Consider the following 27345-nt stretch of genomic DNA (forward strand, 5'->3'; position numbering starts at 1 on the left):
AAAAGACAGGGATTGCTTAAAATCCTCCAAGGACCTCCCCTCCCCTGGCATTTCAGAAGCAGCATGATTTATCACATTCAGAACCAGAGTGTGTCCCTTTTTTTTCTTTGTTTCTTCCTGGTACCAGGGATCAAACTCAGGACCTTGTGGTTGCGAGGCAGGCACAGCACCAGTGAACTACATCCCTGGCCCTGGAGTGTGTTTTGCAGTGTCTATCATTTGTGGTGTGTGCACATAGCAGCAAGTACAAGCACTCTGGGTTCTGGAGGATTTTTCCATATTGTTGCATACTCCTAGCATTTTAAGGGGGTTTTTTGTTTGTTTTTTTTGTGGGGGGGGGGTTGGTATCAGGGATCGAACTCAGGACCTTGCCCTTGCAAGGCAGGCACTGTGCCACTGAACTAAATCCCCAGCCCAGTGTTATTTTTTTGAGACAAGGTCTCACTATGTAGCCTAGGCTGGGCTTGAACTTGTGATCCTCCTGCCTTGGCCCCTTGAATGCTGGATTGCAGGTGTGTGCCACTGCACTTAAACATGGTGATACACACCTATAATCCTAGCATTCTGGGAGGCTGAGGCAGGAGGCTCACAAGTTTGAGATCAGCCTGGCCAATTCAGTGATTTAGACCTTATCTCAAAAATTTAAAAAAGGGCTGGGGATGTAACTCAGTGTAAAGGCCCTGCTTCAACCCCTACTACTACCACCACCAACAACAACAAAGAAGGCACTTTTTACAACCACAGAAGCCCGATGTTCTTCCAGAAGATGACGGGCTGAGTGGTTAAGGATCCAGGGAGATTCCCACGCTGTCCAGAGCTTGCTTCCAGCTGTCCCCATGGTGGGCTGTTGAGTTCTGCCCTGCTGGCCTTCTGTTGTGGCTGAGATTCCTGCTCACGAGGGACTTCCTGTGGTGGGCAGGTGCAAAGGGAGGGGACCACATGGGAGGGTGTGGCGCCACTTTGGTCCCCAGACCCCTGCTGGAGCCACTGTCTCCTGTGAGAACCCACAGGCATAGCTTCCAGGCCCCTCGGCAAACCCACCTGTCACAGAGAGTCACTGCCCTCAGGAGGCCCAGGCATCCATGGTCCTCAGCAGAATCTGGCAGGGCAGATGTGACGTGCAGCTCTGTCACTGGCCACAGCACTGCAGCACTGTGCCACCTTCCCCAGGGGCCGGGCTCCCACTCCTGTGTGGCTGCAGCCTGGACAGGTCACAGATGTGTGCACTGGGCATGGGCTTTCCTTCTTGCGGATGTTTTGGATTTGAGGTGTCCTGTTAAAGGTGCTTTATTTTTTTTATTTTTTTATTTTTTTGGTACCAGGGATCAAACTCAGGTCCTTGCGCTTGGGAGGCAGGCAGCGGAACCACTGAGCTAAATCCCCGGCCCAAGGTGCTTTACATTTTTTAAAAAGTGCTTCACATTATCTTGTGGCATGTCTCCTTAAGTCCTTTGCCTGTTCTTTTTCTCCACATCTGGGCCCTTTCAGCTATTTTTAAATACTCTTTCAGTCCCACGCTCTCTTTCCATCCTGGGCTCTAGTGGCATGAGTGTTAGATCTTTTGTTATTACCCCACAAGTACTCTATTCATTTTTTAAAAATTTATTTTCTCTCTGTTGTCAGATTGGCTCATTTCTGTTGTCATCTCACCGATTCCACCTTCTGTCTATTTGTTCTGCCATTGTGGCCATGCAGTGAGTCTTTTGTTTTGGCTAATGTACTTTCCAGTTTTCAGATTTCCATTTGAGCTAAGTGCAGTGGCACACGCCTATAAATCCAGCTCCTCAGGAGGCTGAGCAGGAGGGTCACAAGTTTAAGGCCAAACTGTGCAACATGGCAAGACTTTGTCTCAAAATAAAATTTTTTTAAAAGGGCCAGGGTGTAGCTCGGTGGTAGAATGCCCTTCGATTATTTGATCCCTGGTGAAAAAAAAAAAAAAGAAGAAAGAAAAACAACTCAGAAGTGCTGCAGTGCAGCTTGGCGGCAGAGAACTGGCCAGGCATGCCTGGGGCTGTGGGTTCAGTCCCCAGTACTGAAAAAAAATCTGTTTGATTCTTTGCTCTATCTTCTTTTTCTTTGCTGAGATTTTATATTTTTTCCATTTGTTTTTCTAAATTGCTTGCTCACATCTGTGTTGTCTGTGTTGGCCTCTGTCAGTCCACTTTTCCTGGTTCTTGGTAGCCAGGCCTGTCGGGGTTTGGTTTGTGCACACCCCGGTCAGGTGCAGTAGGCAGGTCTGGGGCGGAAGTCCTGCTCCCTCTGGGCCCAGCCGCCACCACCGCTGCAAAAGCAGAGCGCCAGCTCCCCGTGTAGGGCCCTGGCCAGTGTGTCCGTTTGGAGAGTGTTCTGTGTGGCTTTATTGGTGCCATGTCCATTCACCACAGTGACAAGAACGGCGAGATCGACCACCAGCGGGAGCAGTACGAGAACCTGAAGTGGAGGCTGGAGAGGACGCTCGAGGAACTCGATGGCGAACTTGCTCTGCAGAGACAGGTAGATCTGCAGCTGGCCCCTGCTCGCCCTCTCCCTGGACCGCGTCCTTCAGAGGTGCCGCAGTGCTGCAGCCGTCCACCCTCTGTGGTGAGGCCACATCACGCAGGCCACCTGAAAACCAGGAGTGTCCCCCCCTTCCTCTGTCAGGAGCTCGCTGAGGCCACACACGGCGCAGGCTGGGAAGGTGAAGGCAGTGAGCAGTGGCAGGGCCAGAGGCGTTTGGGTCTCTCCTTCCTGCCTCTTGCTTGTGCTTGCAGGGCCCGCTGGGGCTGCTGTGCAGCTTATGTTTCTGTTGAGTGACGCCAAACTGTATGGCTCGGCGGGTCGGAGGACACAGTTCATGACTGGCAGCTCAGGTCACGTGGCACCTGGCTGGCTCATGGTCAGGTGTTCAGTTTTCGAGATGGTCCAGTATCAGGCGGGGAGGAGAGTAGTCCTCTGTGGGTGATGTCAGGCCTGCATTGTGTTCTCTATAGAAGCTGCCTGCCCCAGCGCCCCAGGTGCCATCCGGTCTGCTGGACCAAGTGGCCGAGCAGCAGAACAGCCTGAATTTGTTGTATTCTGGGCCCACTGGAAACCTGAAGCTTTTCAGGTTACCCAACTAAATTGCTGGAGTGAACTCTGAAGATGCCGATAGGCACTGTGCTTCTCAGGTGGGGCCAGATGCAACTTGCCCTTCACTGTCTGAGGGAAAGCTCACCAGGGTTTCATGGAGGTGGAAGGCCTTTGGATTTTATCAGATGTTTTCCTCACCTGCTGACGCGCAAATGTCACCCATCAGACTAGACCAGTTCCTGCCTCTTGCTCACTCAATCCAGTCAGTGTAAGACAGTGTGATCGCTTCCTGCAGAAGCTCAAGGTGATTGTGACCCTTGTGAACAGAGCTGTGACCTGGGCTGGAGAGCTTATCGCGGTGGGGCAGGGAGGGTCAGACTGTTGGGGACAGGGTGGAGAAGAAAAGCATTTGCTGATAGCAGCTGTGTTCAAGGGGATGCATTCATTAACCCAGGCAGTGAGTGCAACTGGCATGGCAGCTGCAGTCGGAGCTGCCCCTGGGTAAGCTTTCATTCACCCTCTGTCCTTCTCCGACATCTGCACAGGCAAACAGGAGAGTGCAGTGGGGCAGGGCAGGAACCGCCAGCCCTCACCTTTCAAGTCTTTGACAGGGCCCAGACCTCTCCAGCCCCTCCCGGGAAGCCTCGTTGCTCTTGCTTCGCTCTTTTCCCGGATAGAGTTCTGGTGGTCTCCACTTGGCCTTTCACACCACGGTGGCCCTCACCCTGCAGGCCAGGGAACGAGTTCAGGATTCTGCTCGCCGCTGAGTGCGTCTCTCCCTGTTGTGTATTTGGGGATGCACCAGAGCGCTGTGAGACAGGCCTGAGCTAAACCCCAGAGTCACCTAATGATTCCAGGCTCCTGGAGTCAACGTCAGCTCAGAGCTGTTGTCCAGAAGGCCCCAAAAGGTCTGATGATTTTCTTTTCCTGGTGCACAGGGAGCCTGGTAAAAGGCGTAAGTCCCTTGGAAGAGGGTGGGAGAACAGGTAGCCGCGTGACTTTTGACTTTCGGTGTGCAGCAGCCTGCTTCTCAGGGACCACGCCTCTCTTCACCCCAGGGCTTGTGGCTCAGACTGGCCCAGGTCTGGGGACTGACTGAGGAGCCAAGACTGTTCTTAGGATTCAAGATAGACTTCTGTTCACCTGCCCTGCAAGTTTTCTGCTTGTTACAGTGTGGGTCTAAAATGAAGCCCTAAGGCCAGCTGATACAGCACTCTGGAGGCTGAGGCAGGAGGATCACCAGAGTTCAAGGCCAGCCTGGACTACCAAGGGAGACCCTGTCTCAAAAAACAAAACAAAAAACCCCTCAGGCCCGCTGATAGGCTTGAGGAAGTGCTTGGATCTGGAGGGTGTTAACTCATCATGGATCAGTCCACTACTAGTGGATCAATGAATGGGCTATTGAGAGGTGCAGCCCAGTTGAGGGAATGGGTCTTGGGCGCATGGTGTTGTACTGTATCTGGTCCCTGGCCTCATCCTCTCTGACTCTCCTTTTCCCTGCGTCCTGGCTGCCCCAAGGGGACTGGTTTTCCACTGCCACACCCTCTGCCATGTTTGTGTCTCCCGCAGCCCTAAAAGCCGTGGAGCCAGGACCATAGACGGAAACCTGAAACCACAGGCCAAAGTCACTCTTTCTTCCTTTAGGTTGTTTTTCTCAGGTTGGTCACAGCCATGAAAATCTAACCCCTGTCCAGTCAGACCTTAGGTTTTCTGTCTCGCCGCCGGGGTCCGTGGTCAGCAGTTCTGACCTCGGGTTTGCCGCTGCTGGCCTGCGCCTCGCTGGCCAATGAGCGAGGACATTTGTTCCCTGCCCCCGACCCGGTGCTTCTCAGGGCGCTGAGGGTTCGGTGCCTGGGCTGTGGTTCCCCTGGTAAAGCCTGACGTAGAGAGACGGGCAGTCGAGGAGCCTCTCAGGGCTGCTGGGGCTCCCTCACAAACCTGGTCCTCAGAGTGCTGGTGAAAATTGTCTCCTGTCCCCTTCTTCCACGAGTCCGCGCAGCGGCGCCGCCCTTCCCAGCGCGCTCACTGTGGGCCCTCTGGTATGCGCCCGGCGGCCAGCAGGTGGCGCCCTTCCGAACTGCCCGCGCTGGGAGTTGGCAGAACCTCCACTTCGCTTCCCCCGACCCAGCGTTTTGTACCTTGCCCTAACGCCTGTCCCCACATGTGTTCCCCCGATTTCTGCTTGTATCAGGAACGCAGGTAGTTCTTTTGAAGTGTGGCGCACCCCCTCGTGGGTCACCTTTGCCCCGCGGTTAGGGACCTGCTGGGACGCCAGTCTAGTAATTGGTCTGGGAGCAGAGGGCGGGGTGGTGATGCGTCAGGGAGGCAATGTCTCCTCCCTCGGGCTGGGGACCCCAGAGCGCCGGCGGCACTGATAGGGGTTTAGGCCGGCGTCTGCGGCCGCGAAGCACGCGCGGCATTCCTGCCCCCTAGTGGCCACAGCCTGCAGCCCTTTCTCCCTGGTGGTTCGTGATCTTGCGTTAGCCCCAGTGACTCCTGATTGTCACCTTCTCACTGCAGTCATGGGACCCCTCTCTTTCGGCTTTGCCTTTCAGAGGATTAGAAAAGCCAGATGTGTCTTTTCTCTTGTGCTTTCTGCGGTGTTCTGAGGCTCCCCCGTACTCAGCTGCAGGTGCAGAGCTTGCCCTTCCGTTGCCAGGTGGTGTCACCATGGGTCCCAGTAGCCAGGGCCAGGAGGTGCCTACCAGGACGGGGCAGCGGTGGCCACACTCTTGAGGCTCTCTCCGAGCCTCCCTCTAGGTCCCGAGCCTGGCGGAGTGGGTGGTCCTGGGGAGGGCTCAGCTAGGGAGGCTCACTGGTTGGGAGCTGCAGCAGTTGGTCCTCTACCTGGACACAGGCGGCTTCCCCGTGCTGAGCAAGCCAGCAAAGGGAGGAGCAGACAGGGCCACACTGTCCTGTGTCCTTCCTGTTGCTCTAACGGCACTCCTGACACCAGTTAGTGTATGAGCGAGGCTTATTTGGTTCATGATCCTGGTGGCTGGAGGATCCACGCAGTGTGGACCCGGACTGGTCACACTTGGTGGAGGGCAGAGAGGGAGCAGGTGCAGAGGGGCTCCGTGTGAGCCTGGCGCAGCAGGCTGGGCCGGGCTGGCCTTGCAGCCCTAGCCACCTCCTGGAGCCCACTTGGGACCAGGACCAGCCAGCACCTTCCCCACTGCTCACAGGGACTGATGGGGCACAGGTGCTGCCGGGCTCCAAGCTCCCTGGGCCTGTGGTGGCCTGTGGCTCGCTGCTGCTGGTGTCACTGATCCCCAGCCTCTCCACCAGTGTGCGTGGTGGCCCCTTGTCAGCCACTACACCCTGCCCTGATTTACTGACACCTTGAGGGTCCTTCGCTGAGCCCTGCTGTCTTCCTCCACTGTGAGCCTTTTCTGTTCAGGAGCTGCTGCTGGAGTTTGAATCCAAGATGCAGAAGAAGGAGCATGAGTTCCGCCTGCAGGCCGACAGCATGAGCAGCACAGTCTTGGCCCATGAGCTCAAGGTAGCAGGCACCTCTCACGTCGGCAGGAAGCCCGGCCTTTGAACAGCGGGGAGTGGAGAGACTTCTGAGCTGTGACTTAGACGGTTCCCACCAGGGCCTCGGCTGGAGGGCTGGTGCGGGGCGGCCTTGTGAGGCGCAGGGGAGCCACCCGCTGCAGGGCCCAGCTCAGAACCACTCTCCAGCCTAGGAGCCCTGGTGCCCAGGCCTGGAGGAAGTGTCCTCCATCCAGGGCAAAGTCCTGCCCCTGCAGACTGCCCATGAGAGCCTCAAAGCAGGCAAAGGGGAGGCGTCTCCCCATTCTGTGACAGGGGACACCAGGCTCTGGAGGCCCAGGGCCTGTCTGAAGCTGACACATGGTGCACAGCAAGCTGGAGCCAGGGCCTCCCCAATGGGACACCGGGCACTGTGGGCACAGCCCAAGCACCGCCCTGCATTCTGCCAGGGTGTGAGGAGCTTGCACCTCGTACATGGAGGACTCAGGACAGGGACTGGCCTTTGAGGGGGCTGCAAAGGGGCAGGATGTGGAGGGTGACACCTGCTCTGACCCCTGCTGGTCCCTGCTGGGCCACACACAGCCTCCGAAGCCCTCCCCCAAGCCGCCCAGCCTCTCCACAGCAGTCCAGGGGTAGCACCGGGCCCTGGGCCAGGGGAAAAGACCCTGGAGGGCAGTGGACAGGTAATAGGAGTGGCTCGGGCCCAGGCCCAGCAGCCCTGTCCTACCTCCACACAGGTGTCAATGCCATCCACGTCCACCTGTGCCTTCCTGGCCCTGGAGCCCTGTGTGAAGACCATGGTGGCCTGCTGGCCTGTCCTTGTAGGTGTTCGGAGGCAGTGTTGGCCGAGCCAGACCCAGGCTGTCCGGCTTCGAGGCCACGGCTGATCCACAGGGACCCTCACAAAGCCACTGTGGGAGCCTCTGAGCACCTCGGGGGGTAATGGGGGACCTTGTCACCTTCATCTGCTCTGCCGTGTGAGGCAGCAAACCGCCCCAGCCCCGCAGCAGAGTTCACCGTGATTGCCCAAGCGGCACCTTCCCGCCTGCCTGGGGACCTCCTGGGCCCCCTCCGCCCACAGTGCCCTGACCGCCCAGGCACGGCCTGGAGCCCTGCAGCCGGGATGCTGGGCAGCCAGCCGCACTGTCTGCTCCCCTGCTCTGATGGTGGGCCTGTGTGTAAATAGCACTCCAGTTTGTGGGTAAATGAGTGGAACCCAGTGGGCCTGTGAGACCCTCAAGGGGCGGGACCCCGAGTGTGGCCTCGGCCTTGGCTGAGTTTTCACTGGGGATGGATATGAGCACATTTCCAGTGCTTCCTGCTCCTTGAGGGTTCGTTTTCTTTCCTCTCCCATGTCCTGGTGAAACAGCCCTGTTTACCTCTGATATCTCAGTTCCTTCCAGTTACATCCTGGTTCTGAGGTTTGCACATTTCCCTGATTCACAGTCCCAGCGGGCCACCCTGGGTGTGAAGACAAGGCCAGGGTGCTGGGAAGTCTGAGTCCCAGGGCAGCGGCAAATGGGCCTCTGTCCTGCTCCCGCTGAGCCGCCGAAACCTTTCTCAGGTTAAACTACTGAGCAAAGAGCTGGAGGCACTGAGGGCCGCGGGAGCTCAGGCGGCCGAGTGCCTGCAGAGAGCAGAGGCAGCGAACGCCAAGCTAGAGCAGAAGCTGGAGGGCTGCGGCTGGGAGCTCCGGGACCTGGAAGCCGTGAAGGACGCCCGGTGTGTGGGCTGAGGTCAGCTGGCCTGCCTGGTGGCCCATCCTCACCAGCAGACCACTTATCCGCTCTCCCCCTGGTTCTGTGTGTAGGATAAAGGACCTAGAGGCGACACTTCACTCTGCACAGCTGGCCAGGAAGAAAGACGAGGAGACGTTCACCAGGAAGTGAGTGTCAAGGGGTGGAGCTGTGGGCCTCCTGCAGGGTCCCTGGGCCTTGGCGCAGAGGCCAGGCCTGCTGGGGCCTGCACAGGTGCTCTGCTCTGCTTTTTTTGGTACCCGGGATTAAACTTGGATCCTTGCGCTTGTGACAGAGGCAGCAGAACCACTGAGCTGAATCCCTGGCCCTGTATTTGTTTTTTGAGACAGGGTCTCATTGCTATGTAGCCCAGGCTGGCCTCAAACTCCAAGCGATCCTCCTGCCTCTGCCTCCCAAGTGCTGGGACGACAGACATGTGCCACCACCGCACCTGGCCTGCCTCCTGTGTCACAGCGGTGGTGGTGAGAGTGGCCTGTGCCCTCACCTAGATGAGGGCACTGAGGCAGAGGGTGCGGGGCAGAGCACAGCGGGCGGGGAGCAGGCCTGAGACGGAGACACTGTCCGTGTGCGTGTTTGAAAGCCGCAGCGAGTCTCTTCAGGTCAGAAGCAGAAACCAGTGGGAAGGGTGCGCTTTCTTGCACGGAGGAGTCCAGGCTGTCCAGTCGCTGTTCCCGACGCCCCTGGGGTAATCTAAACACACAGTGACTTCGAGCCCACTGCTGTGACTCAGAATACCTGAGACCACTTCCCCTGGCGGTCAGGGACCTTGTGCCATAGGCCTTCCTCCTTGAACTCCCTCTTCTCAGTCTGCTTCCCACAGGGTTTTGCCTGAGCTATTGTTTTTATTTTACTGCTTTATGTTATGTTATTTATTTTATGATACAGTCTCACTAAGTTGTCTGGACTGACCCTGATCCTCCTGCCTCTGCCTCCCAGCAGCTGGAATTACAGGCATGTGTTATCATACCTGGGCTGAACACGTTATGTTTTTTATGCTTAAAATCAATCACCCACAGCAACTACGTACAGTCGTATAAACTAAAAATAATAACATTTGCTGGAGTCAAAAGGTGCTAACTTGGGCCAGGGCTTTAGCTCAGTGGTGCCAATGCCTGCCTCAAAACTGCAAGGTCCTGAGTTCAATCCCTGATACCAAAAAAAGTTGCTAACAGTTCAGGAAGGTTTCTAAAGTGAAATAATTATCAGTCCATAATCTACAAAACTGTACCGTAGAACTAAGATTCGTAGTTATTCAGTAGAATGCGTGTGTGAGATAGGGTTTGGCTCCCACACCACAGGCACAGCTAGGCCCAGGGCCTGCAGTCCCCACCCTGGGCTGAGTGGGCAGGGCAGTGTCTTCCTCTGCATGGACCTCGGGCCTCCCCACGGCACGGCTGTCAGCGGCATGAGCTCCCACCGGGTAGCAGCGGAGGCCTGGCGCCTACCTGGTATGCCAAGGGCCAGCAGAGGTGCTCTGGTCAGATTGGGGCTCCCATCCTGCTGCTGCACAGCTGTCTCGCGCCACTGTCGCCCTCAGAGGCGCCTGTGATGGCCGCGTGCAGGAAGGCTGGGAACCTTAGGACGCGTCCCGCAGAGGGGACTCGTGTGGCAGCCAAAGCAAGCACAGCACCTCGTTCTGAGTCGAGGGCTGGAGTCAGAAGCCCCCACACACACACCTGAGGCTGGCGGAGTTGGTTTCATGGGCCACCTGGGTGGTGAGGCCCGTTGTCCCAGGGCAGCAGGAGCCCTCGGCGAAAACCTGAGTCTCGGAACTACTTCGCCGGACGAAGGATGAGAAGCAGGCACACTTAGATAATTTAGTCCCGGGATACTCAGTGGCTGCACAGGACAGAGCTCGTGCCTTAGACCTGGTGGGCACCCGAGGCACGGCAGGCAGCACCTGCACCTCCGCTTTTGTGGGCTGCAGGGAACCAACCCCAGGGCTGCTGTGCACGGGCGTTAGGACTGTTGTGTGTCCATCTCACGCCTCATGGTCCGTGGCATCTCAGAAAGTCTGCCTGTGCTTACGTGGTGGAGCGAGAGCAGGGCCCCAGAGCGGAGGGCAGGAGCTGCATGCAGAGTGGCATCTGCCAGGGACAAGCGGACAGCAACAGCCGAGGGCTGAGAAAGGGCCCCGGGTGAGCTGGCCTGGATCCCTCCCGGTGTTTCAGACACGAGGAGCTTGACCGTCTGGCCAGAGAGAGAGACGCCGCGCTGGTGGCGGTGAAGGGCGCCCACGCGGAGCAGCTTCGGGCGTCGCAGGCCAGGCTGCAGGAACTCCAGGCCCACTGCGAGAGCCTCGACGGGCAGCTGCGCAGGGCCGAGTGGGCTCAGGCGGATGCCGCCAGGGAGAAGGACGCCGTCATTGCCAGGTGAGCCTGGGGCCGGCCCGCCCCGCCCGCCCCACCCGCCCCGCCCTGAGGGTCGGTGCCCTTTGTGTGCCGGCTTGCTGGTCAGACCAGGGAAGCGGCAGCGGCCAGCTGGGTGCACCTTCCTCTCAGCAGCCCTGCCTTTTCTCGTTTCTGAAGTTGTGTGGTTTGCATGTGTAGGTCAGTGCACTTACCATTTGTGGGAAGGGATATGCAGTATGCAATTTACCTTTCTAACCGCTTCCAGGCGCACGGGCCGCTGGGATCAGTCACGCACACTGCCGTGCTTGTGCTACCTGCACCGCCCCTCCAGCCCTCTCCCCCAGCTGAGCCTCAGTGCCTATTCAACGGCTCTGTGTCCCCTCCTCTGATCCCACGCAGCCCACACTGCTTTCCTTCTCCGTGAATGTGATCACTCGGAACTGCACGGAAACTGGAGTCCTGTGGTGTTTGTCCTCTGTGATGAGCCTATCTCGCTGAGCATAGGGTCCTCACGGTCCATCTGCGGTACAGCCTAGGTCAGAGCTTCATCCTTCAGACTTTTTGTGTTAAAATACAGATGACATAGGAAGGGGAGGAGGCTTGGGGGGGATGGGATGAAATAAAATAAAATAAAATTTACTTTTAAAGATACGTGAAAAAAATGCATGTAACAAGCGCTGGGCATGTTGGCGCACGCCTGTCATCCCAGCACTGGGGAGGCTGACGCAGGAAGATTGCTTCGAGTTCGAGGCCAGCCTAGGCTGCAGAATGAGTAGAAGACCAGCCCGCACTACATAGCAAGACCCTGTCTCAAAAAAATATATATATAGATATATATATATGTAACATAAAATGATCTCAACCATTTTAAAGTGCACAGTTCAATACTTATCAAGTCAGAATCTCCTTCCTTTTTCAGGCGAGATAATATGCCATCGTGTGGAGACACCACATTTTGTTTATCCTCCTCTCTGGTGATTGGCACATGGTTCTTTCTGTCTCTGGTTCTTGTGAATAATCTTGCTGTGAACACGGGTGTCCAGATGTCTCTTTGGGACCCTTGTGGGCTCTTCTGCAGACGTGCTGGGAAAGAACCGCTGGCTCGCGCCGCTCTGTGCATAACTTGGAGACTGCCCGTGGTTTTCATGGTGGCCGTGCCCCGTCAAGTCCCCGCAGCAGTGCAGGAGGTCCCCACCTCTCCAGGAGCCCTGTTCCTTCCTGTGCATCACCCGGCTGAAGCCCGAGCAGCTGCCCACGGAGCAGGGAGGGAGCCCCGGGGAGGCCCGGCCCTGGAGAAGCTGTGATTAGGGGCCTTGAGGCTGGCGCCCTTCCCTTCGGGGAGTCCTTCTCTTTTCCCTACAGAAAATTCTCTGCCAAGTTCTATTTCTCCTTTGGGTAGGGGGCTCTTAAACTGTGAAATGCCGGAAGGTCGATCTATTTGGAATCACTCCCTTAGAATTAATTTGCCCTTGGGTAGTTTGAGGAGCAAGATTCCGGCAGTAGAGGCTGGAGAGCCAGGAGACTGGACCCAGGGAGGGTGTGGCCCGAGGCTCTGTCACAGGCGGGCGAGTCTGAGGCTGTCCTAGGCCTCACCCAGTGCCCAGCCTGCCTGCTGGGTCTCAGGGGTCTCAGCCTCCTCTTCGGGCTCCTAAGTAATGCTTGCTTAACTCTCCTTTACTTCCTGTCCCGGAGTGGTTTCTCCTTTCCACACAGAGGGGTGTTGTTCTGGACTAGAAAGCGGGTTTGTGGGCTCTGCATGAGCTCTGGGGCTTCTTTCGCTGAGTGTGAGTCATCGGTAAGTGGGCCCCAGGCCTTGGGGAGTTCTATGCGTGCAGTCTTATGCTGTCGTGGAGTTCGGAGCCCAGAGCACACCTATAGGACTAAGGTGGATGGAAACGAGTCTGCCGCTGGCTGTGTCCTCCTGCGTCTGTGGTGAGAGCGCAGCGGCTGTGTCTGTGGCACCTGGACAGGCTGGAGGGGTGTGGGCTGGCCTCGTGGGCAGAGCTGGCACCGAGTGCAGTCTGTCTCCTCGGGCACCAGATGCCAGCGTGGGGTGGCAGTGACCACGTCTGAAGCCAGACAGCCTGCCCCGGGTGTCTGGAAACGACGCCCTCGGTATGCCTGTCTCCAGCCCTGCTTTTCAAAACACATCCAAAGGTGTGGTGAGGTCACTGTTTCCACTCTGCACAAGACCGGGCTTGAAACGCACCTGTCAGGTGTGCCTGGGCCCTCCATCCACCCGCACGGTTGCCTGCCCCGCTGGCCAGTGTGTTGAGCCGCAGCTCCTGGGCACGGGCCCCCAGGTCTGTCCAAGGCGATGGGGTGGCCGCTGGCCAGCTCGGCAGCCTTCAAAGCCGGGTGTGAGGACAGCAGGGCATGGTCAGGCCACGGGCAGGCAACCTCCTGCTTAGGGTAGAGCCGTGCCTGCCTAGTGAGCATTTCTAGGTGTCTTCTCTCAGTGTTGCTTGGGAAATTACCCAGCTTTCGGTAACCCTTCTAGAGGCATTCTATTGGAAAGCTATAACCACCTACCAGTCCAGTTATTTAAATACAGGGTGACCAAAACTTTCGTATATTTTTCATTCATTTTGATAAGATAATATAACAGGAAATATAAAAACAACAATCTCATCAAATTTATCCAATACCAGAATTGACTGGTCGAGGTGACACCTGCCGAATGACTCTCAGGTAAGCTGCTCATTGTCAGTGGGCACGAAGGAGCCTTGTTTTGCATTCAGTTTGAAGGCTCGTGAGATGCTTGCTGGGCATGGCTGCAGGCTCTGTGGGCGCTGGGCTCCCGTTCCTGCCTGGCCCAGCCCTGCACCGGGCGCACCGGCAGTGTGAGGCAGCATTGGGCTGAGTCTGCTGGACCTGTGGCTCTTTCTTCCCATGTGTTGCCTGCGTCCAGGCCAGAAGTTCGAGCTCTGCTCTGGGGTCCTCTGGGCCCAGTGAGCGCACACATGTCTGTCGGGTTCCTCCCAGCCCAGCGCCTGGGGGTGCAGGCAGGAAGCCCCAACTCACACAGTTCCTTCTGCTCAGGCTCCGCGACGAGGCAGCCGCTCTGCAAGCTGGCTGGGATGCACAGGTCGCGCAGATGTCCAGGGAGGTGGTCTCCAGTGGCCTGCAGGCCCAGGCACTGCGGGAGGAGGAGGTGAAGCTCAAGGCGCAGCTGGCCAGAGCCCAGCAGGACGTGGACAGGTAACTCAGGTCCCCAAGGCTGGCGCCTCCTGGGCTGGGAGCCCCTCTGGGTCCAAGGATGAAGACCAAACAACCCTTCCTCCTGCTCCTTTGGTTCTGTTGAAACCCGAAGCCGAGAGCAGAGACCCAGCACAGTGGCCAGGAGGGTGGGCGAGCTGAGAGCCGGGGAGGGAGGGGAGGGCCTTCACTGTCGGGAGAGCCGGGAGTCACTCGGGGTCACCCCTGTCTGCCTGCTGCTGTCCTGATGTCTGTCTTAGCAGTTCAGGAACTGGTGCTTCTGCAAAGATAATCTACTTTCAGTAATGTATTGAAGTCAGCATTACTGAGAAACAGTGTAAATAAAATAAAGCACCCCATCTTAACTGTGTACCAGTGACTTTTTTAAGGGGTCCTTGGGGATTGAACCCAAAGCCTCACACGTGCTAGGCAAGTGCTGTGCCACTGAGCTACAGCCCCAGCCCTCTCTCTCTTTTTCATTCTTTTTTTTTTTTTTTGAGACAGGGTCTCACTGTGTAGTTCAGGCCTTGAACTCACAACGATCCTCCAGCCTCAGCCTCCCAGTGTTGGGATCACAGGTGTGCAGCACCACACCTGGCTCCTCCCCTGACTTTCTTTTTCTTTCTTCTTTTTGGTACCAGGGATCGAACTCGGGACCTTGCATTTGTAAGGCAAGTGGCGGAACCACTGAGCTAAATCCCTGGCCCTCCCCTGACTTTCTTAATTCTTTTCCATTTTCAGTTTCATCGCTATCTACTCTTTATTATATTCTTTCTTCTGTTTCCCTTGGCCTCACTATGTTGTCTTTCTTTCTTTCTTTCTTTTTTTTCTTTTGTACTGGGTATCAAACTCAGGACCTTGCACTTGCGAGGCAGGCAACAAGAACAGCTCTCTGGATCCCCAATTCTGACAGTGTTCAGTTACTATATTCTCTCATTCCCTGCTCCTCGCTTGGAGCGTGGACGTTCGGTGAGGTTCTGGCTTCTCTTTGGGCCTTCCACTTGAGCACTCGTGCTGCCCTTCATCGTGGTGGTGGTGCCCTCGCCCAGTGCCTGCTGCTGGCGTCGGTGCCTCTCCTGCCTCCTCCTCCGGTGTCGAGTGGTGGCTCTGCTGCCTCTGCTCCCTCTGCACTGCCTCAGCTGAACTCACCGCCTCTTGCCTCAGTCCTATCTGCCTGCTCCTCAGGGTTTCAGCAGTTTGCTTTTGGGTCTGTTCACTTCCTCCCTGGTCCTCCTGCACATCGGTGCTTCTGCTTTCCTCACGGCCTGGGTCTCCCGTGTTCGGTGAGCTCAGCCTCTGCCCTTGCCTGTCCACCACACTGCAGCAGCTTCCCTCGGCCTCCGAGCCCTGGGCACATCCTACGTCAGCACTCACTGTGGGAGACAGAAGGGCACCTCCCTCGTGCTACACCCCTCTGGACCCGAGAAACACTAACGTGGGCCATTGGACTTGTCCCCAGGTACAAACAGCAGCTGTCCCAGGCTGTTGAGAGGGAACGGAGCCTGGAGCGTGACCAGGTGCAGCTGGGTCTGGACTGGCAGCGCCGCTGTGACGACATCGAGAGGGACCAGATCCAGAGGTCAGAGGCCTTGATCCAGGGGCTGATGGAGGCCAGAGATCAGGTGCGAGGTGCCGCTGGTGCAGTCTCCCTGGCCCTGCTGCATGGAGCCAGGCCGGGCCTGGGGCACACTCAGTGCTGTGGCCGGGTGGGTTCTGTGCATTTACATTTGAAAGCACCAGGCCTCACTGACCAGTTCACTCACAGTAGTAAAGTCACAGTAATAAAGACAAGTCCCTGCCCTGCCCACCAGCCTCTAGCAGGGCCTCGTTGTGCAGCTCGTGTCCCTCTGGTGCACAGCGAGGTTTACTGGTATGGCACAGACCCTGCCTGCCGTGTGCAGCCCACCCAGCAGGAGCGGCCGGCCACCGGCTGGACAGGATGGCTGTCACTCCTGCCCGGCACCCTGGGCCCACAGGCAGAGCAGGGCTGGCTCTGCTCGGGAGGCCGGTGCTGTCCTCACCCCCAGCTGGTGTTTCCCAGGTCACCGCCAAGCTTCAGGAGACAGAGCAGGCGCTGCGGGAGCAGGAGGTGGTGCTGCGGGCTGTGACCCTGGAGCGAGACCAGGCCGTGCAGGGGCTGCGGGCACACGGGCCCCTCCCCAGGCTGGAGCCACAGGTAAGTGCCCCCACCTGGCCACCCCGCTGGCTCTGTGAACCTCAGCCCAGCAGCTGCAGGGAACTGGCCGGGCCTTCTCAGTCCTCTTCCTGCACACGCACAGGTGGGCTGCAGCTGTGAAGGATTAAAACAGGTAAACTGGCATTCAGAACCTTTTTGGCATCTTTAGCATTTGAGAATTATAAAGATCCCAGGTCCGAATGTGACTCAGAGCTGGCTCAGGGCAGCAGCGGAGCACATGCTCAACACAGTGAGACCCTGGGCTCCGTCCCCAGCATTGAAGAAAATCCCAGACCTGACTAATACCGGTGGTGAATGCAGGTCGTCGCTGTGGTTCTGTCCTTGGAGCTGCATAGCGGTCATTCTTGTCACATCTGTCCCTGCAGCTCTTTGTGGTGTTTAGCAGGGATGACAGTGGTCAGGAGCCACACACTCTGCCTGCCCCACCATCCCTCTAAGACTGCAGCACCTTTCTGGTCTCTGGGGCCCAGGGACCTTGAGGAGCTTGCCTGAGCCCTCACAGCTGTGGCACCACGAAGCTGGGGGTGGGGGGGGGAGCAGCTCGTTCCAGGCCCATGAGTGGCTTCGGTGTCTCTTTCCCCTGCTGATTCTTTTGAGGTGCACTCGGATGCAGGGAGACGCTCAGATCCAGTGTCCAGGGCAGACAGCCCATCGGTCAGTGTGCCACCCCCCTCCTCTGATGGGGTGCAGGGTGTGACCATCACCCCTGCCCCCAGTCCCAGCCCTGCCAGCCACTCTGAGTCTGGCCCCATAGCGATTCATTTCTCTGCCTTGGCTGGCCTTGTCAGGGAGGAAGAAGCTGCCGACCCAGGCAGCGCTCAGCATGTGTCGCTTGTGGCCCTCCCCACCTCTGGAGCAGCATGTGGAGCCCAGGGGTGGTTCCTTCCCTGCAGTGTCCAGCCAGGCACACGAGGTCAGCGCGTGGCAGGACCCTGTCTCCGCCATCTGGGGACCATTCAGACTGGAGCCTCTTGGCACGAAGCCACTGCCTCTGGAGGTGCAGGCTGGTCCGTCCAAGGAAGGAACAGGAAGGCTGGGAAGCAGGGCACTGCTGCCAGCAGCCTGGGCCCAGGCAGGGATGCCAGTGTCTCCCAGGTCGTCGCTGCCAGTGGACCCCGGTGACTTGTTCCCCTTTGGGTTCTGAAGTCCTGTGACCACCCCGCTGGCTTCCTTGGTCTGGAGAATCCAGTGTGCACTGCCGTGTTCGTGGCAACCGTGGAGCTTTTCATAATCAGCCTGGCTAAGAGGCTGGACCTTTGTCCCAGAGACACAGCTTCCCACGCAGTGCCTGAGTGATCTGAGCCCGGGAGGACAGTGGTTTTTGTCTCCACAAGGACTGCCCAGGCTGGTCCAGGACTGACCTTGGGCTTCCTGCAGGCCAAGTGATTCCCCCAGAAAGGCAGGTTCAAGTCCTGAGCTCAGCAGCTCAGCGTCGAACCTCATTGGCATCAGGTTGCTGCGTGTGTAGTTGGTTCAGATGAAGGCACAGGTGAGTCACGGCAGTGCATAATCCCAGCATTTGGAAGGCTGAGGCAGGAGGATTGCACGTTCAAGACCAGCCTAGGCTGTGTAGCTAATACAACGCCAACTCGGACTGCAGAGCAAGAGCCTCAACAAACAGAAAAACAAACAAAAGAGAGGACAAAGAAGGAGAAAAAGGATGAGGTCGCACTGGAGTTGGGCCGGCCCTAATCCAGCACCTGCTGTCCTATGAGGAGAGGACAGAGAGACCCTGCCCTGTGAGATTAGCGAATCACAAGCCAGGGTGCCGAGCCTGCTGCCACCACCAGAGGGCGCCAGAGGCCTGGGGCGGCTCCTCGGACAGACGGGGCGGAGACCAGCTGCCCACCCCCGATTGGGAGGATGAATTCCTGTAGTCTGAGCTGCCCAGTGGTAATTTGTTCTGGAACCTACGGGACTCCTCCAGGCGCCATCTGCTGGAGGGTGGCCCGGGCCTGGTCTCCTCACAGGACCTGGTTTGGGATCACGGCCCAGCCGCTGCCTGCGTGACCCTGTCTCAGGACCATGCTGGGGGGCCCGTTTGTTTTCTCCAGCCAGACATCTGCGCCTCTGTGGGAAGTCGAGGGTGCCAGGGCACCGAAGTCCTTGGGGGCTTCTTTGCAACGCCCGGCCTGCCTTCCGCTCCTTCCGAGCTGGCAGCGCTCAGGGAAGGCGGGCCCGGCGCAGGCCAGCGTCGGCTGTGGAGTGGGCTCGGCCGGGCTCTCCACTCCGATGCCGGGTTCCGGTGCCCACGCAGCCCAGTTGTGGGCGCGTGCATGCCGCCGAGGCCTCACGAGGCGAGAGGGAAGTGGTGTCCCGCCGCCCGAGACCCCGCGCTCCCCTCTGAGCAGATGTGCAGTGACTGTGCTCTGCCCTCCCCGAGCTCAGCCCTGGTCGGCTTCCAGGAGGGCTGGGGGCTTGGACCTGGGACACAGGGAACCCGGGGCCAAGCTCCCAGGAGGCCCGGCAGCCACGCTCAGGTTCACAGTAGGGAAGGCTGGCCTGTGCCAAGGTCCGCAGGGGCAGACGTGGGTGGGTGGCCTCGCGGGGCTGCCTGGGGTCCTCACCCCACAGCGCTCTGGGGCTCACACCAGGCTGTCCTTACGTGGTCGCGTGGAGAGCCTCCTCCGTCACACAGGAGAGGCCCTGTCCCTGCAGACAGAGAAGCATCCCTCGCGCCACACCTCCCTTTGCTGCATTTCCCCGGGGCTGGTAACCCGAAGACGCTGCTCTCCTGGTGCCAGCTCAGCGGGACAGGGAGGCTTTCGCTCTTTCGCTTTTCTGGGGTTTTGTTACCTAAGGAATGGGCTTTGGAAGAGGGTTTGGGGTCAGGGACAGTCTACCCACACCTCCCCTGAAGCCTTATGCAGGGAGCCTGAGCCGGTTCTGACACGCGGCCCCCAAGGCTGCGGAGCGCCCAGCCTCTGAGCGGGTCTGCCCACTTCTGACCGCCCATGTGGCGCGGAGCCCCAGTCAAGTTCTGAGGTGAAGGCTGCACCTCGCCCTCACTAGCCGCAGTCGGTGACGAGTGTGCCCCATGGGAAACTGCGCATTCAGGACCAGCGCTGCCGCCCCATGCCACAGCATGGCCTCTCCACATCCCCGAGGAGCCTCAGGGGCCCTGCCAGTAACTCCACAAGACAAGGCTGCCTTTCCGCTGTGCCTGAGGTGTCTGCCTCAGCAGCTGCACTGGCGCCTGCTCGTGATACGGAACTGGAGGAAGGGCACATGAGTACTCTGTACTTAGGACAGGGCAGACCAGGCCAGGCCTGGCATCTCCCCTGGAGTCTGAGGAGGCAGAGACGCAGCCGGCCCAAGACAGGGAGAGGCTTCCTGTTACCGGAGTCCCAGCCACTTGCCTCAAAAGAAAGCCAGAGAAGTAGTGGTGAGGAGGGAGAGGAGTTTGTTCTCAGTGTGGCTGACCTAAGGCTGTCTCCTGAGTGGGCGCGGAGGTACACCCTATGCAGAGGATTGCGAGTTCAAGCTCAACCCCGGGCAACTTAGCAAGACCTGTCTCAAAATAAAAAGGGCTGGGGCCGGGGATTTAGCTCAGTGGTTTCGCCGCCTGCTGCGCAAGTGCAAGGACCCGAGTTCAATCCCCAGTACCAAAAAAATAAAATAAAAAAGTAAAAAGGACTGGGTGTAGCTCAGTGGTAGAGCACTTGCCTGGAATGCGCGAGGCTCTGGGTTCCACGCCTAGTACTACCAAAAAGAAAACAAAAGAAGAGGCTGTCTTCTGAGTGTCAGCACTAGCTCTGAAGGAGCCAAGGCCACAGAGGTCTAAATTGTTGCACTGGACTAGCTGAGCAGTCTTATCAGGCCAAGGAAACTGCCACCCATGCTAGGGGGAAGTTGCAGTTTCCATAATAAGGTGCTGTGTAGTGGACCCGTGATCCTGGAATATAAGTTAAACTGAGGAAAAGAATAGCTCAAAAGAGAACAGATCCCTGGGCGTGGTGCTGCTGCCTGTCATCCCAGCACTGGGGAAACTGAGGCAGGGGATCACGGTGAGTTTGAGGCCAACCTGGGCGACAGAGAGACACCCTGTCTCAAAAACAAGAAAAAAAGAAACGGGTTTGCAGAAAATCGTTGTTCTGGGAAGCATCAGAGGTGAGGGCTGAGGCCCCAGGAGGTGGGCAGAGCCAGCAGGCCACAGCAGGCCACAGCAGGCCACATGTCCAGAGTCAGCCCGGCTCGGGGAAGCACCGATGAGCTGGGGTGGAAAGAGAGCCGCGCCTGGAAGTGACAGTAACAGGGCTGTCACAGCAGTGTCCAGAGCAGATGGCCAGGCCCCCTTGGAGCCCGTCTTGCCCCGAGGCCCCCTGCCAGCACCGTGCCCAGGGGACCAGGAGTGGTGGAGTGGGGTCGGGAGCTTGGCCCATGCCTGGCAGGGTGGCTGGGTCCTGCCTCACTTGAGGAATTCTGTTTTTCATCTAAGTTCTTCCTTTTTCTAAGTACATTTTATTTTTTGAGATGGGCCCTTCCTTTGAGGCCCAGGGTGATCCCGAACTTGGAGCCTAAGTGACCCCGCCCCCACCCAAGCTTCCTGTCACTTTTCTTTTCTGAGTGCTAGGGCTGGAACCCAGGGCCTTGTGCTCGCAGGGCCAGCGCTTGGTCGCTGAGCCACACCCCAGCCCTGTGGAGTGAGTTCTACCCTAACTGCTTCCCGTTCGTGTGAATTCCAGAAACAGCCTGGCCAGTGCACACGCCATCAGGGGCCCAGGCTCGACTTTGCTAGTCCTTCTCCCGGCCTCTGGGTTCCTCTTGAGTACTGTCCTGTTCCATGGTGGGGGTTCTCGACTTCTGCCTCCAAACCTGCAGACAGCACATCCTGTTCGTGTGTGCCCCGCCTTGTCAGCAGGACCCTGTCTCTTTCACACCCTGCATGCCTGGCTCTGCCGGGGAACGGAGCGAGGAGGAGCAGGGACAGGTCGGACTCAGCAGTCTGGAGGGCCCGGTGTCCCTGGGCTGGGGGACAGGCCTGTGGGTGGCCTCGTGCCTGCGGGATAGCGCACTGGTCCTTCCACACGCAGACCAGGACAGCAGGCAGCCAACCCTGAGAGTCCAGGGAGGGTGTGTCCCCTGGGTGGCCCGGCTGGGAGGGGAGAGGTTCGTGGTCAGAGCAAGGGCCGTCTTGCCCCGATGTGAGGGACATTGCCATGGGCAGCAGCATCACCTGACCGCTGGCTGGTCTATCCCTTGCGTGGGCATGCACCTCTTTCTCTGGTCGCTCAGGGTTTTTTCGTTGTCACCGCTTCGCAGAAGTTAGATTTTGATATGCTGTTTGGTGTAGTTTTCTTTGTGTTTATGTTACTTAGGGTTCACTGAAGCTCTTAGACCTGTGGATTTATGGTCTTCATCAGACTTGAAGCACTTGACTGTGCTCTGGAATAGCTTTACTGCTTTTTGGTTTTTGTTTTGTTTTGCTTTTGAGACAGGGTCTCACTTTGTAGTTCAGACTAGCCCTGAACTCACTATATAGCCCAGGCTGGCCTTGAACTTGCAGCATCCTCCTGCCTCAGCCTCCCGGGTGCTGGGATTACAGCCGTGCACCACCACAGCCTGCTTGGAAAACCTTTCCTGGCCCCTCTTGTTTTTCTGGGTGCCTATTGGCCACCACCCCAGACCACCTCACGTTGTCCCACTGCTTCTGGAGTTCTGCTCACCACCTTTATTTTTCAGACCCTTCCCTCCTTCAGTTTGATTGTTTTCTCTTGCTCTGTGTTTATGGTCACTGCTCTTCTGTGCTTTCTGATCTGCTCTTGGTCCCATTATAGCTGGTAAATTTTTATGGTGCTAAGATGTACGTAAAATGTGCCCTCTTCACCCTTCTTTGGTCCATAGTTCAGTGTCTCCCCCAGCTCATCCTCCGTCCCATTGAACACGAGTCCCCAGCCCTGCCGCCCCTGGAGCCGCTGCCCTGGTTACTTGGGGACCCTGCACTCTGGAAGGTCAGGGTCTGCGAGCCTGCCTGCTGCCGTGCTCGGAGGGGTCCCTTCGGCCCAGGGTACAGAGGGCGGAAGCAGGTGGGCACGGGTGGAGCCGGGAAGCCTCCCTCTCTTTCTCTTTCTCCTTCTCCCTGTGTGTTTGACAGACGCCCCCACAGCAGCACAGAGAAGAAGTTGGTAAAGATTTTCCGTCTAGGGAGATCCAGCGGCTGCAAGAGCAGAACAGCAGCCTGCGGAGCACCGTCGCACAGATGAGGCGGGAGATGGAAACGCTGAGTGACCAGATGCTGCCTCCCCCACAGTTAGCAAGGGACACCTCGGAGGCCGAGCGGCCCGGTCCTGATCCCGATCCCCAGGCTGCGGGAGATGCAGCCCCTCCTGGTGAGTGGGACAGGCCCTGTTGTCTGTCTCCCAGTGAACAGCATCTGTGGTAGTGAGGTGGGGGCCACGCTGGGCCAGGCCGACCGGGAGGGCATCCTGTGGGGGAGCTAGGGTTGAGGTGTGGGAGGAGACAGTGTGACAGGTCCGGTGTCTTGGCAGATTTTGTTCTGGCCCTCGAAGCAGAAATGCAAGACCTAAAGCACAAACTGAAAGGCCTGGAAGCGCAGCTGGAAGGCGCGCGGGAGCCTCCGAGGACGCCCTCCAGCCATGCCGACCCCCAGCCCAGTGCCTGCTGCTCCGCAGAGGCTGCCGGTGAGGCCAGGCTGTCCCAGTACCTGTCTCTGAAAGACGAAATATGGTTCCCCAAATGGACTTTCCCAGCCCTGGCCCCTGTGAGCAGATCAGAGCCACTGGTGCTCCCCCAGTCAGCTACCGCCCTGACTCCTCGCCCATGGCCGGGTCCCCTTTCCTCGTGGGGTGGAGTGGACAGTGCCTCGGTGCTGCCTCTCCCAACTCACACTGCTCGGTTATGGGGCAGCCAGCCTCTGTCCACGGCGGGTGGCACTGCCACTCCGTGTGCCTGCCGTGCTGTCCCGGTGCTGCTTTGTGCCTCCGTGTTCCTCAGTGAGTCCATGCCAAGGCCCCTCTGCCCTCAGGCCCCACTAGTGCCCCTGAGTTCAGCTCTCCAGATCTGCCTTCCCGGCTGTGGCTGGCATCACAGGCGGGCGCCACAGGGACCCCTGCAGACCCTGCTGTCCCGTGAGGACTCCCGAGTGCTCTCCCCAGAAGGTGCTGCCCTGCATGTAGCGTGGACATGGGCAGTGGGTAGCAGCACTGGAGGGCAGGGGTCTTTCCCTGGCCCTGTGGTTCCAGGGAGCAGATTTTCTTGGGTTTCCTCAAACCCCATTGGTGTTTCTGGGTCGTGGGCTCCTCTGAAAGCTCCCGAGAGGCACAGGAAACTCACGCTGGGCTGTGCCCTAGAGCCCTCGGTCCCTGATGCAGGGCTGTCCTTTCCTTGCCTCTCAGATTCTTCCTGCACCGGCTGCTTTTGTGGCGGGCGCCTGCTTGGGGTAGGGAGGAGCAGGTCCGGGCACTGCTGTCTCGCAGCTTGGACCTTGTAGTCCCAGAGGGAACCACCACACCGTGGGGCTCTTCCCATCTGCGTCTCTAGGTTCCGTTTGTTGATACTTTACTGAGAATTTCTACCTCTAGCAAAAAAAATGGAGTTCTGCTTGGAAACTAGCTGAAGCTGGAGTTTTCCTGGTGAGAAAGTTTTAAACTATGAATTCAGTTTTGTTCGTAGTTAGAGGACTTCCAGCTTTTCATGTGTGCCTCCCTGACCCCTTTGGTGGTCCTAGGGATTGAACCTAAGGCCTCCACAATAAGCTACATCCCCAGCCCTGGTACAGGGGATTGAACTCAGGACCTTGTGCTTTCGAGGCAGGCACGGTGGCTTTTTTTGTTTTTTTGAGACAAAGCCTCACAATGCAGCCCAGTCTTGTCTCAAACTTTCAGGGATCTTCCTGCCTCAGCTTCTGAGTGCTAGGATTATAAGCATGTGCCACCATGGCTCCCAGCCCCTTTAAAAAAAATTCCTTTTCAGACAGGGTCTCACTAAGTTGCTAAGTTACCCAGAGTGAGCTTGAACTTTCGATCTTCCTGCCTCAGCCTACAGAAGTCCTGAGATTACAGACATCCACCACCACACCCATTTGAGGGCATCATTTTGAATGTTATATTATGCTAAGAAATTGTCCATTTCATCTAGATTTTCCAACTTCTGGCATAAAGTTTCTTACCCTATTCCAGGAGCTTTCTAAATGCCCACTGGGCCTTTTCCCACATCAGGTGGGTCCTTCGCTTGTTCTCTTTTATTCTTTCTTGCTTAGAGTCACCGGAAATTTATATTTATTTTTAGCCTTTTTAAAGACTCAACTTGGTTTTGTTGATCATCTATTATATTTATTTTCTATTTCTTCCACATCTAACTTTATTCTCTTTCTTCTACTTTATTTGGTTATCTTTCTAACTTCTTTAGATGAATGTTCAGCTAATGGATTTTCAGCCTTTCTGTTTTTCTAATATGTGTACCCAAAGCTATAAGTGCTCTCAAAAGGACAGCTTAACCTGAATTCCTTAAGATTGGATAAGATTCTGTAACTCACATATATAATATATATACTATATATAACATAATATATAATGTGTATATCATGGATATTGTATATAATTATATTATATATAATACAGGTTATATAATATTAATATTAATGTAAGTTATGTAATACAAGTTATAATAACTTGTAATGTCCATTGTCATTTTTCCTTTGACCCATGTGAGCTGCTGGCATCTTTTTTTTTTTTTTTTTGGTACCAGGGTTCGAACTCTGGACCTTGCGCTTGCGAGCCAGGCAGCAGAACCACTGAACTAAATCCCTGGCCCTGGCATCTTTTTTGTTACTTCTAAACAAATGCCTCATGTGTAAGTGGTGTGGCTCCATCAGATACTGCGTGGTCAGGTTGGATTTTGTCCTGCTCTCTCTGCACAGGATTATATTTCATGTACAGCACATTTTTTTTCTTCTTTATTTGGTTTTTGAGACAGGGTCTCTGCCGCAGACCAGCTGCAGTCGATGTGCAGTCGATGTAGGGTAGGAAGGGGAGATGTCCTGGGCCGGTGATGAGAAAAGAACCTTCACAAGCAGTGTTCAGGTTCCCTCTGAGAAATCTCAGGGTCTGACTTATTTTTATATCTTTAAGCAATAGCTGGGAGGCATTGGGCGGAACATGTTAACATTTTAAGTTGCCTTAGCAATTTCTATTGAAGTAAAGGTTATTTTTTGCTAAACAAAGTACAATTCCTCTAAGCTGTTTCATTTCATTGAACGTCATGAATACATATTTAAAAATTACAATTGTCCCCTTGTTTACCCACACCTAAACAGAACAGAAAGTAACTTAATCAAAATCTTTATATCAGCGGGGGTACAAGCAAGATTTAATCAACTAAGTGTCAAACTTGTGGTCGCCAGCTGGCCCTTGAGAAACTGCACAATGGTTAATATAGTTGCTATTAGCTCTCTATTTTTCTATACCTCTATTCATCTTAACTAAATGTCATTTGGGTTCATAGTCTATGAGCAGGAGATATTTACAGCACTTTGAGAAATATTGAGTAACTTGCCTCCTTAATGCATTCACCTGTCTTAACTTTCTTTCTTTTTCCCATTTCCCACTATTTCTTACATCTAAAGTCTGTCCTTCCAATCTCTTCATAAGACCCCTTTAGTAAATAGAATGTCAGCAATAAGAGGGGGAGTCATAGTAGTGGGGAAACAGGGTTTTAGGAGAGGTTTCTTTAGGAGTGGATGTGGCAATAGAACTAAGAGAAACTGGAATTTAGGACTTGTGAGCCAGATCACATTTCAATATATCATTGCCAGTTTGCCTCTTGGAGAGTTTGTTGTTAGTCACAAACACAGTGACTCCTGTGACCAGAGTAACAATTATAAACATTATGGCAAGAAAAAATAAAACATGAGGGTACGATGTGTTCCACCCTTTCTTTCCCCAGCTGGAACTTTGTCAAGCAGCATTGGAGGTCGGTTGGGCTTCGCCAGGTCTCGCTATGTAGTTCACACTGGCCTTGAACTCACTGTGTAGCCCAGGCTGACTTCTAACTCATAGCAATCCTCCTGCCTCAGCCTCCCGAGTGCTGGGATTACAAGCATGCACCACCATGCCTGGCTATTACATTTCTGATTGTCATAAGGAACGAGACCTCTTGACTCCAGTGAGGGACACCTGCCCCTTAAGGACATCCAGTGGCCTCTGGGACTCGTGGGTGACATGTCTAGTTTTCGAGCTCTGAGCCTGACTGAGTCGTCTTCTCTGCAGGAGACTCTGTCTGTGTTGACCAGGCATCCCCTGGACTGGTGCTCAGGAAGCTTGGAGACAGAGTGCATCTCTTGACCTTGCTGGTAACGAAGCTCAAAAAGAAGGTGAGATTGGCCTGGTGGCACTCAAGGTTTCCAGGTCTTCCAGGAATGGCCACGTGAGCAGGCTCAGGGCTGTGCCAGATATGACCCCACTGCCCTTGGATGCTGTCTTAGTTACTTTTCTCATTGCTGAGACAAAATTCCTGACACCCACCAGATAAAGGAGAAAAGGTTTAATTTGCTCACAGTTTGTAGAGGTTTCAGTCCATAGTTGGCTGCCTCCCAGGCAGGATGGCACATGGTAGAGGGGCATCGCAAGGAGAAACAGTCCATGGCAGGGCAGGCAGCAGCAGCAAAGCTCCCTTTCCCTTTTATCCCATCCAGGCTACAAGCCTTTGGGTGGTGCTACCCACAACCAGGGTGGGGTTTCCATTATCCACACCCAGATCTATGCTAAACCAATTAATCTTAATGTTTTTGTTTTTCGTTGGTTTTTTTTGGTACCGGGGATCTAACTTGGGACCTTGCACTTGAGAGGCAGGCACCATAACCACTGAGCTAAATCCCTGGCGAATCCATGTTCTGTTTCTTTGGGTGGGGGGGGTTGCGGGGGGTACTGGGGATCGAACTCAGGTCCTTGCGCTTGTGCAGCAGGCGGCGAAACCACTGAGCTAAATCCCTGGCCCCATGCTAAACCAATTTAGTTAGGGCACATCCTTAATCCCAGCATCATACACCCATGACCCAGCCACCTCCCGGAACCCCCACCTACGAGCGCATGAGGCCTTGGGGGGGCATGTAGATACAAGCCATCACAGGTGCCTGCTTGGCCTTTCCTTGCCTGAGTAAAATGCGGCTGGGTCATCTTGTGTGTGACTGTTGCAGGGGCATGGGGAGAGTCTGGTAAAAAAGGCCTCAACAGAAGGTAGTGACAAGGCTGAACATGCAGGGCCCGTGGGAGGCGAAGTCTTTCTGTGTCTGGTGCTAACTTAGCAGGCGTTTTCAAGGTTTGTCTGTGGTGAAGAGCCCCGC

The 27345-nt window shown here is 56.2% G+C and overlaps 1 protein-coding gene across 9 annotated transcripts in view; it reads left to right on the forward strand.

The window, feature by feature from the left end:
- Positions 1-27345, forward strand: part of Ccdc57 (coiled-coil domain containing 57) — an 82813-nt gene that overhangs the window by 11655 nt on the left and 43813 nt on the right. For 7 of the 9 annotated variants that reach the window (XR_002388098.2, XR_002388099.2, XM_021241002.2 and 4 more), the window contains exons 3-13: positions 2385-2493; positions 6449-6550; positions 8108-8265; positions 8354-8428; positions 10472-10672; positions 13694-13852; positions 15309-15471; positions 15891-16025; positions 22141-22375; positions 22535-22687; positions 26273-26376. Coding sequence is in view for 7 of the 9 variants with exons in the window: in XM_021241002.2 (XP_021096661.2) it covers positions 2385-2493; positions 6449-6550; positions 8108-8265; positions 8354-8428; positions 10472-10672; positions 13694-13852; positions 15309-15471; positions 15891-16025; positions 22141-22375; positions 22535-22687; positions 26273-26376 (1594 nt within the window). In the remaining 2 variants the exon portion in view is untranslated. The remainder of the gene's footprint in view (positions 1-2384; positions 2494-6448; positions 6551-8107; positions 8266-8353; positions 8429-10471; positions 10673-13693; positions 13853-15308; positions 15472-15890; positions 16026-22140; positions 22376-22534; positions 22688-26272; positions 26377-27345) is intronic. The other 2 variants (XM_087208272.1, XM_087208271.1) reach the window with 2 other exon arrangements.

Source organism: Heterocephalus glaber, unplaced genomic scaffold, assembly GCF_053883595.1.
Source record: "Heterocephalus glaber isolate CG9 unplaced genomic scaffold, H.glaber_assembly_v1.0 deba00000937, whole genome shotgun sequence".
Taxonomy (NCBI): domain Eukaryota; kingdom Metazoa; phylum Chordata; class Mammalia; order Rodentia; family Bathyergidae; genus Heterocephalus; species Heterocephalus glaber.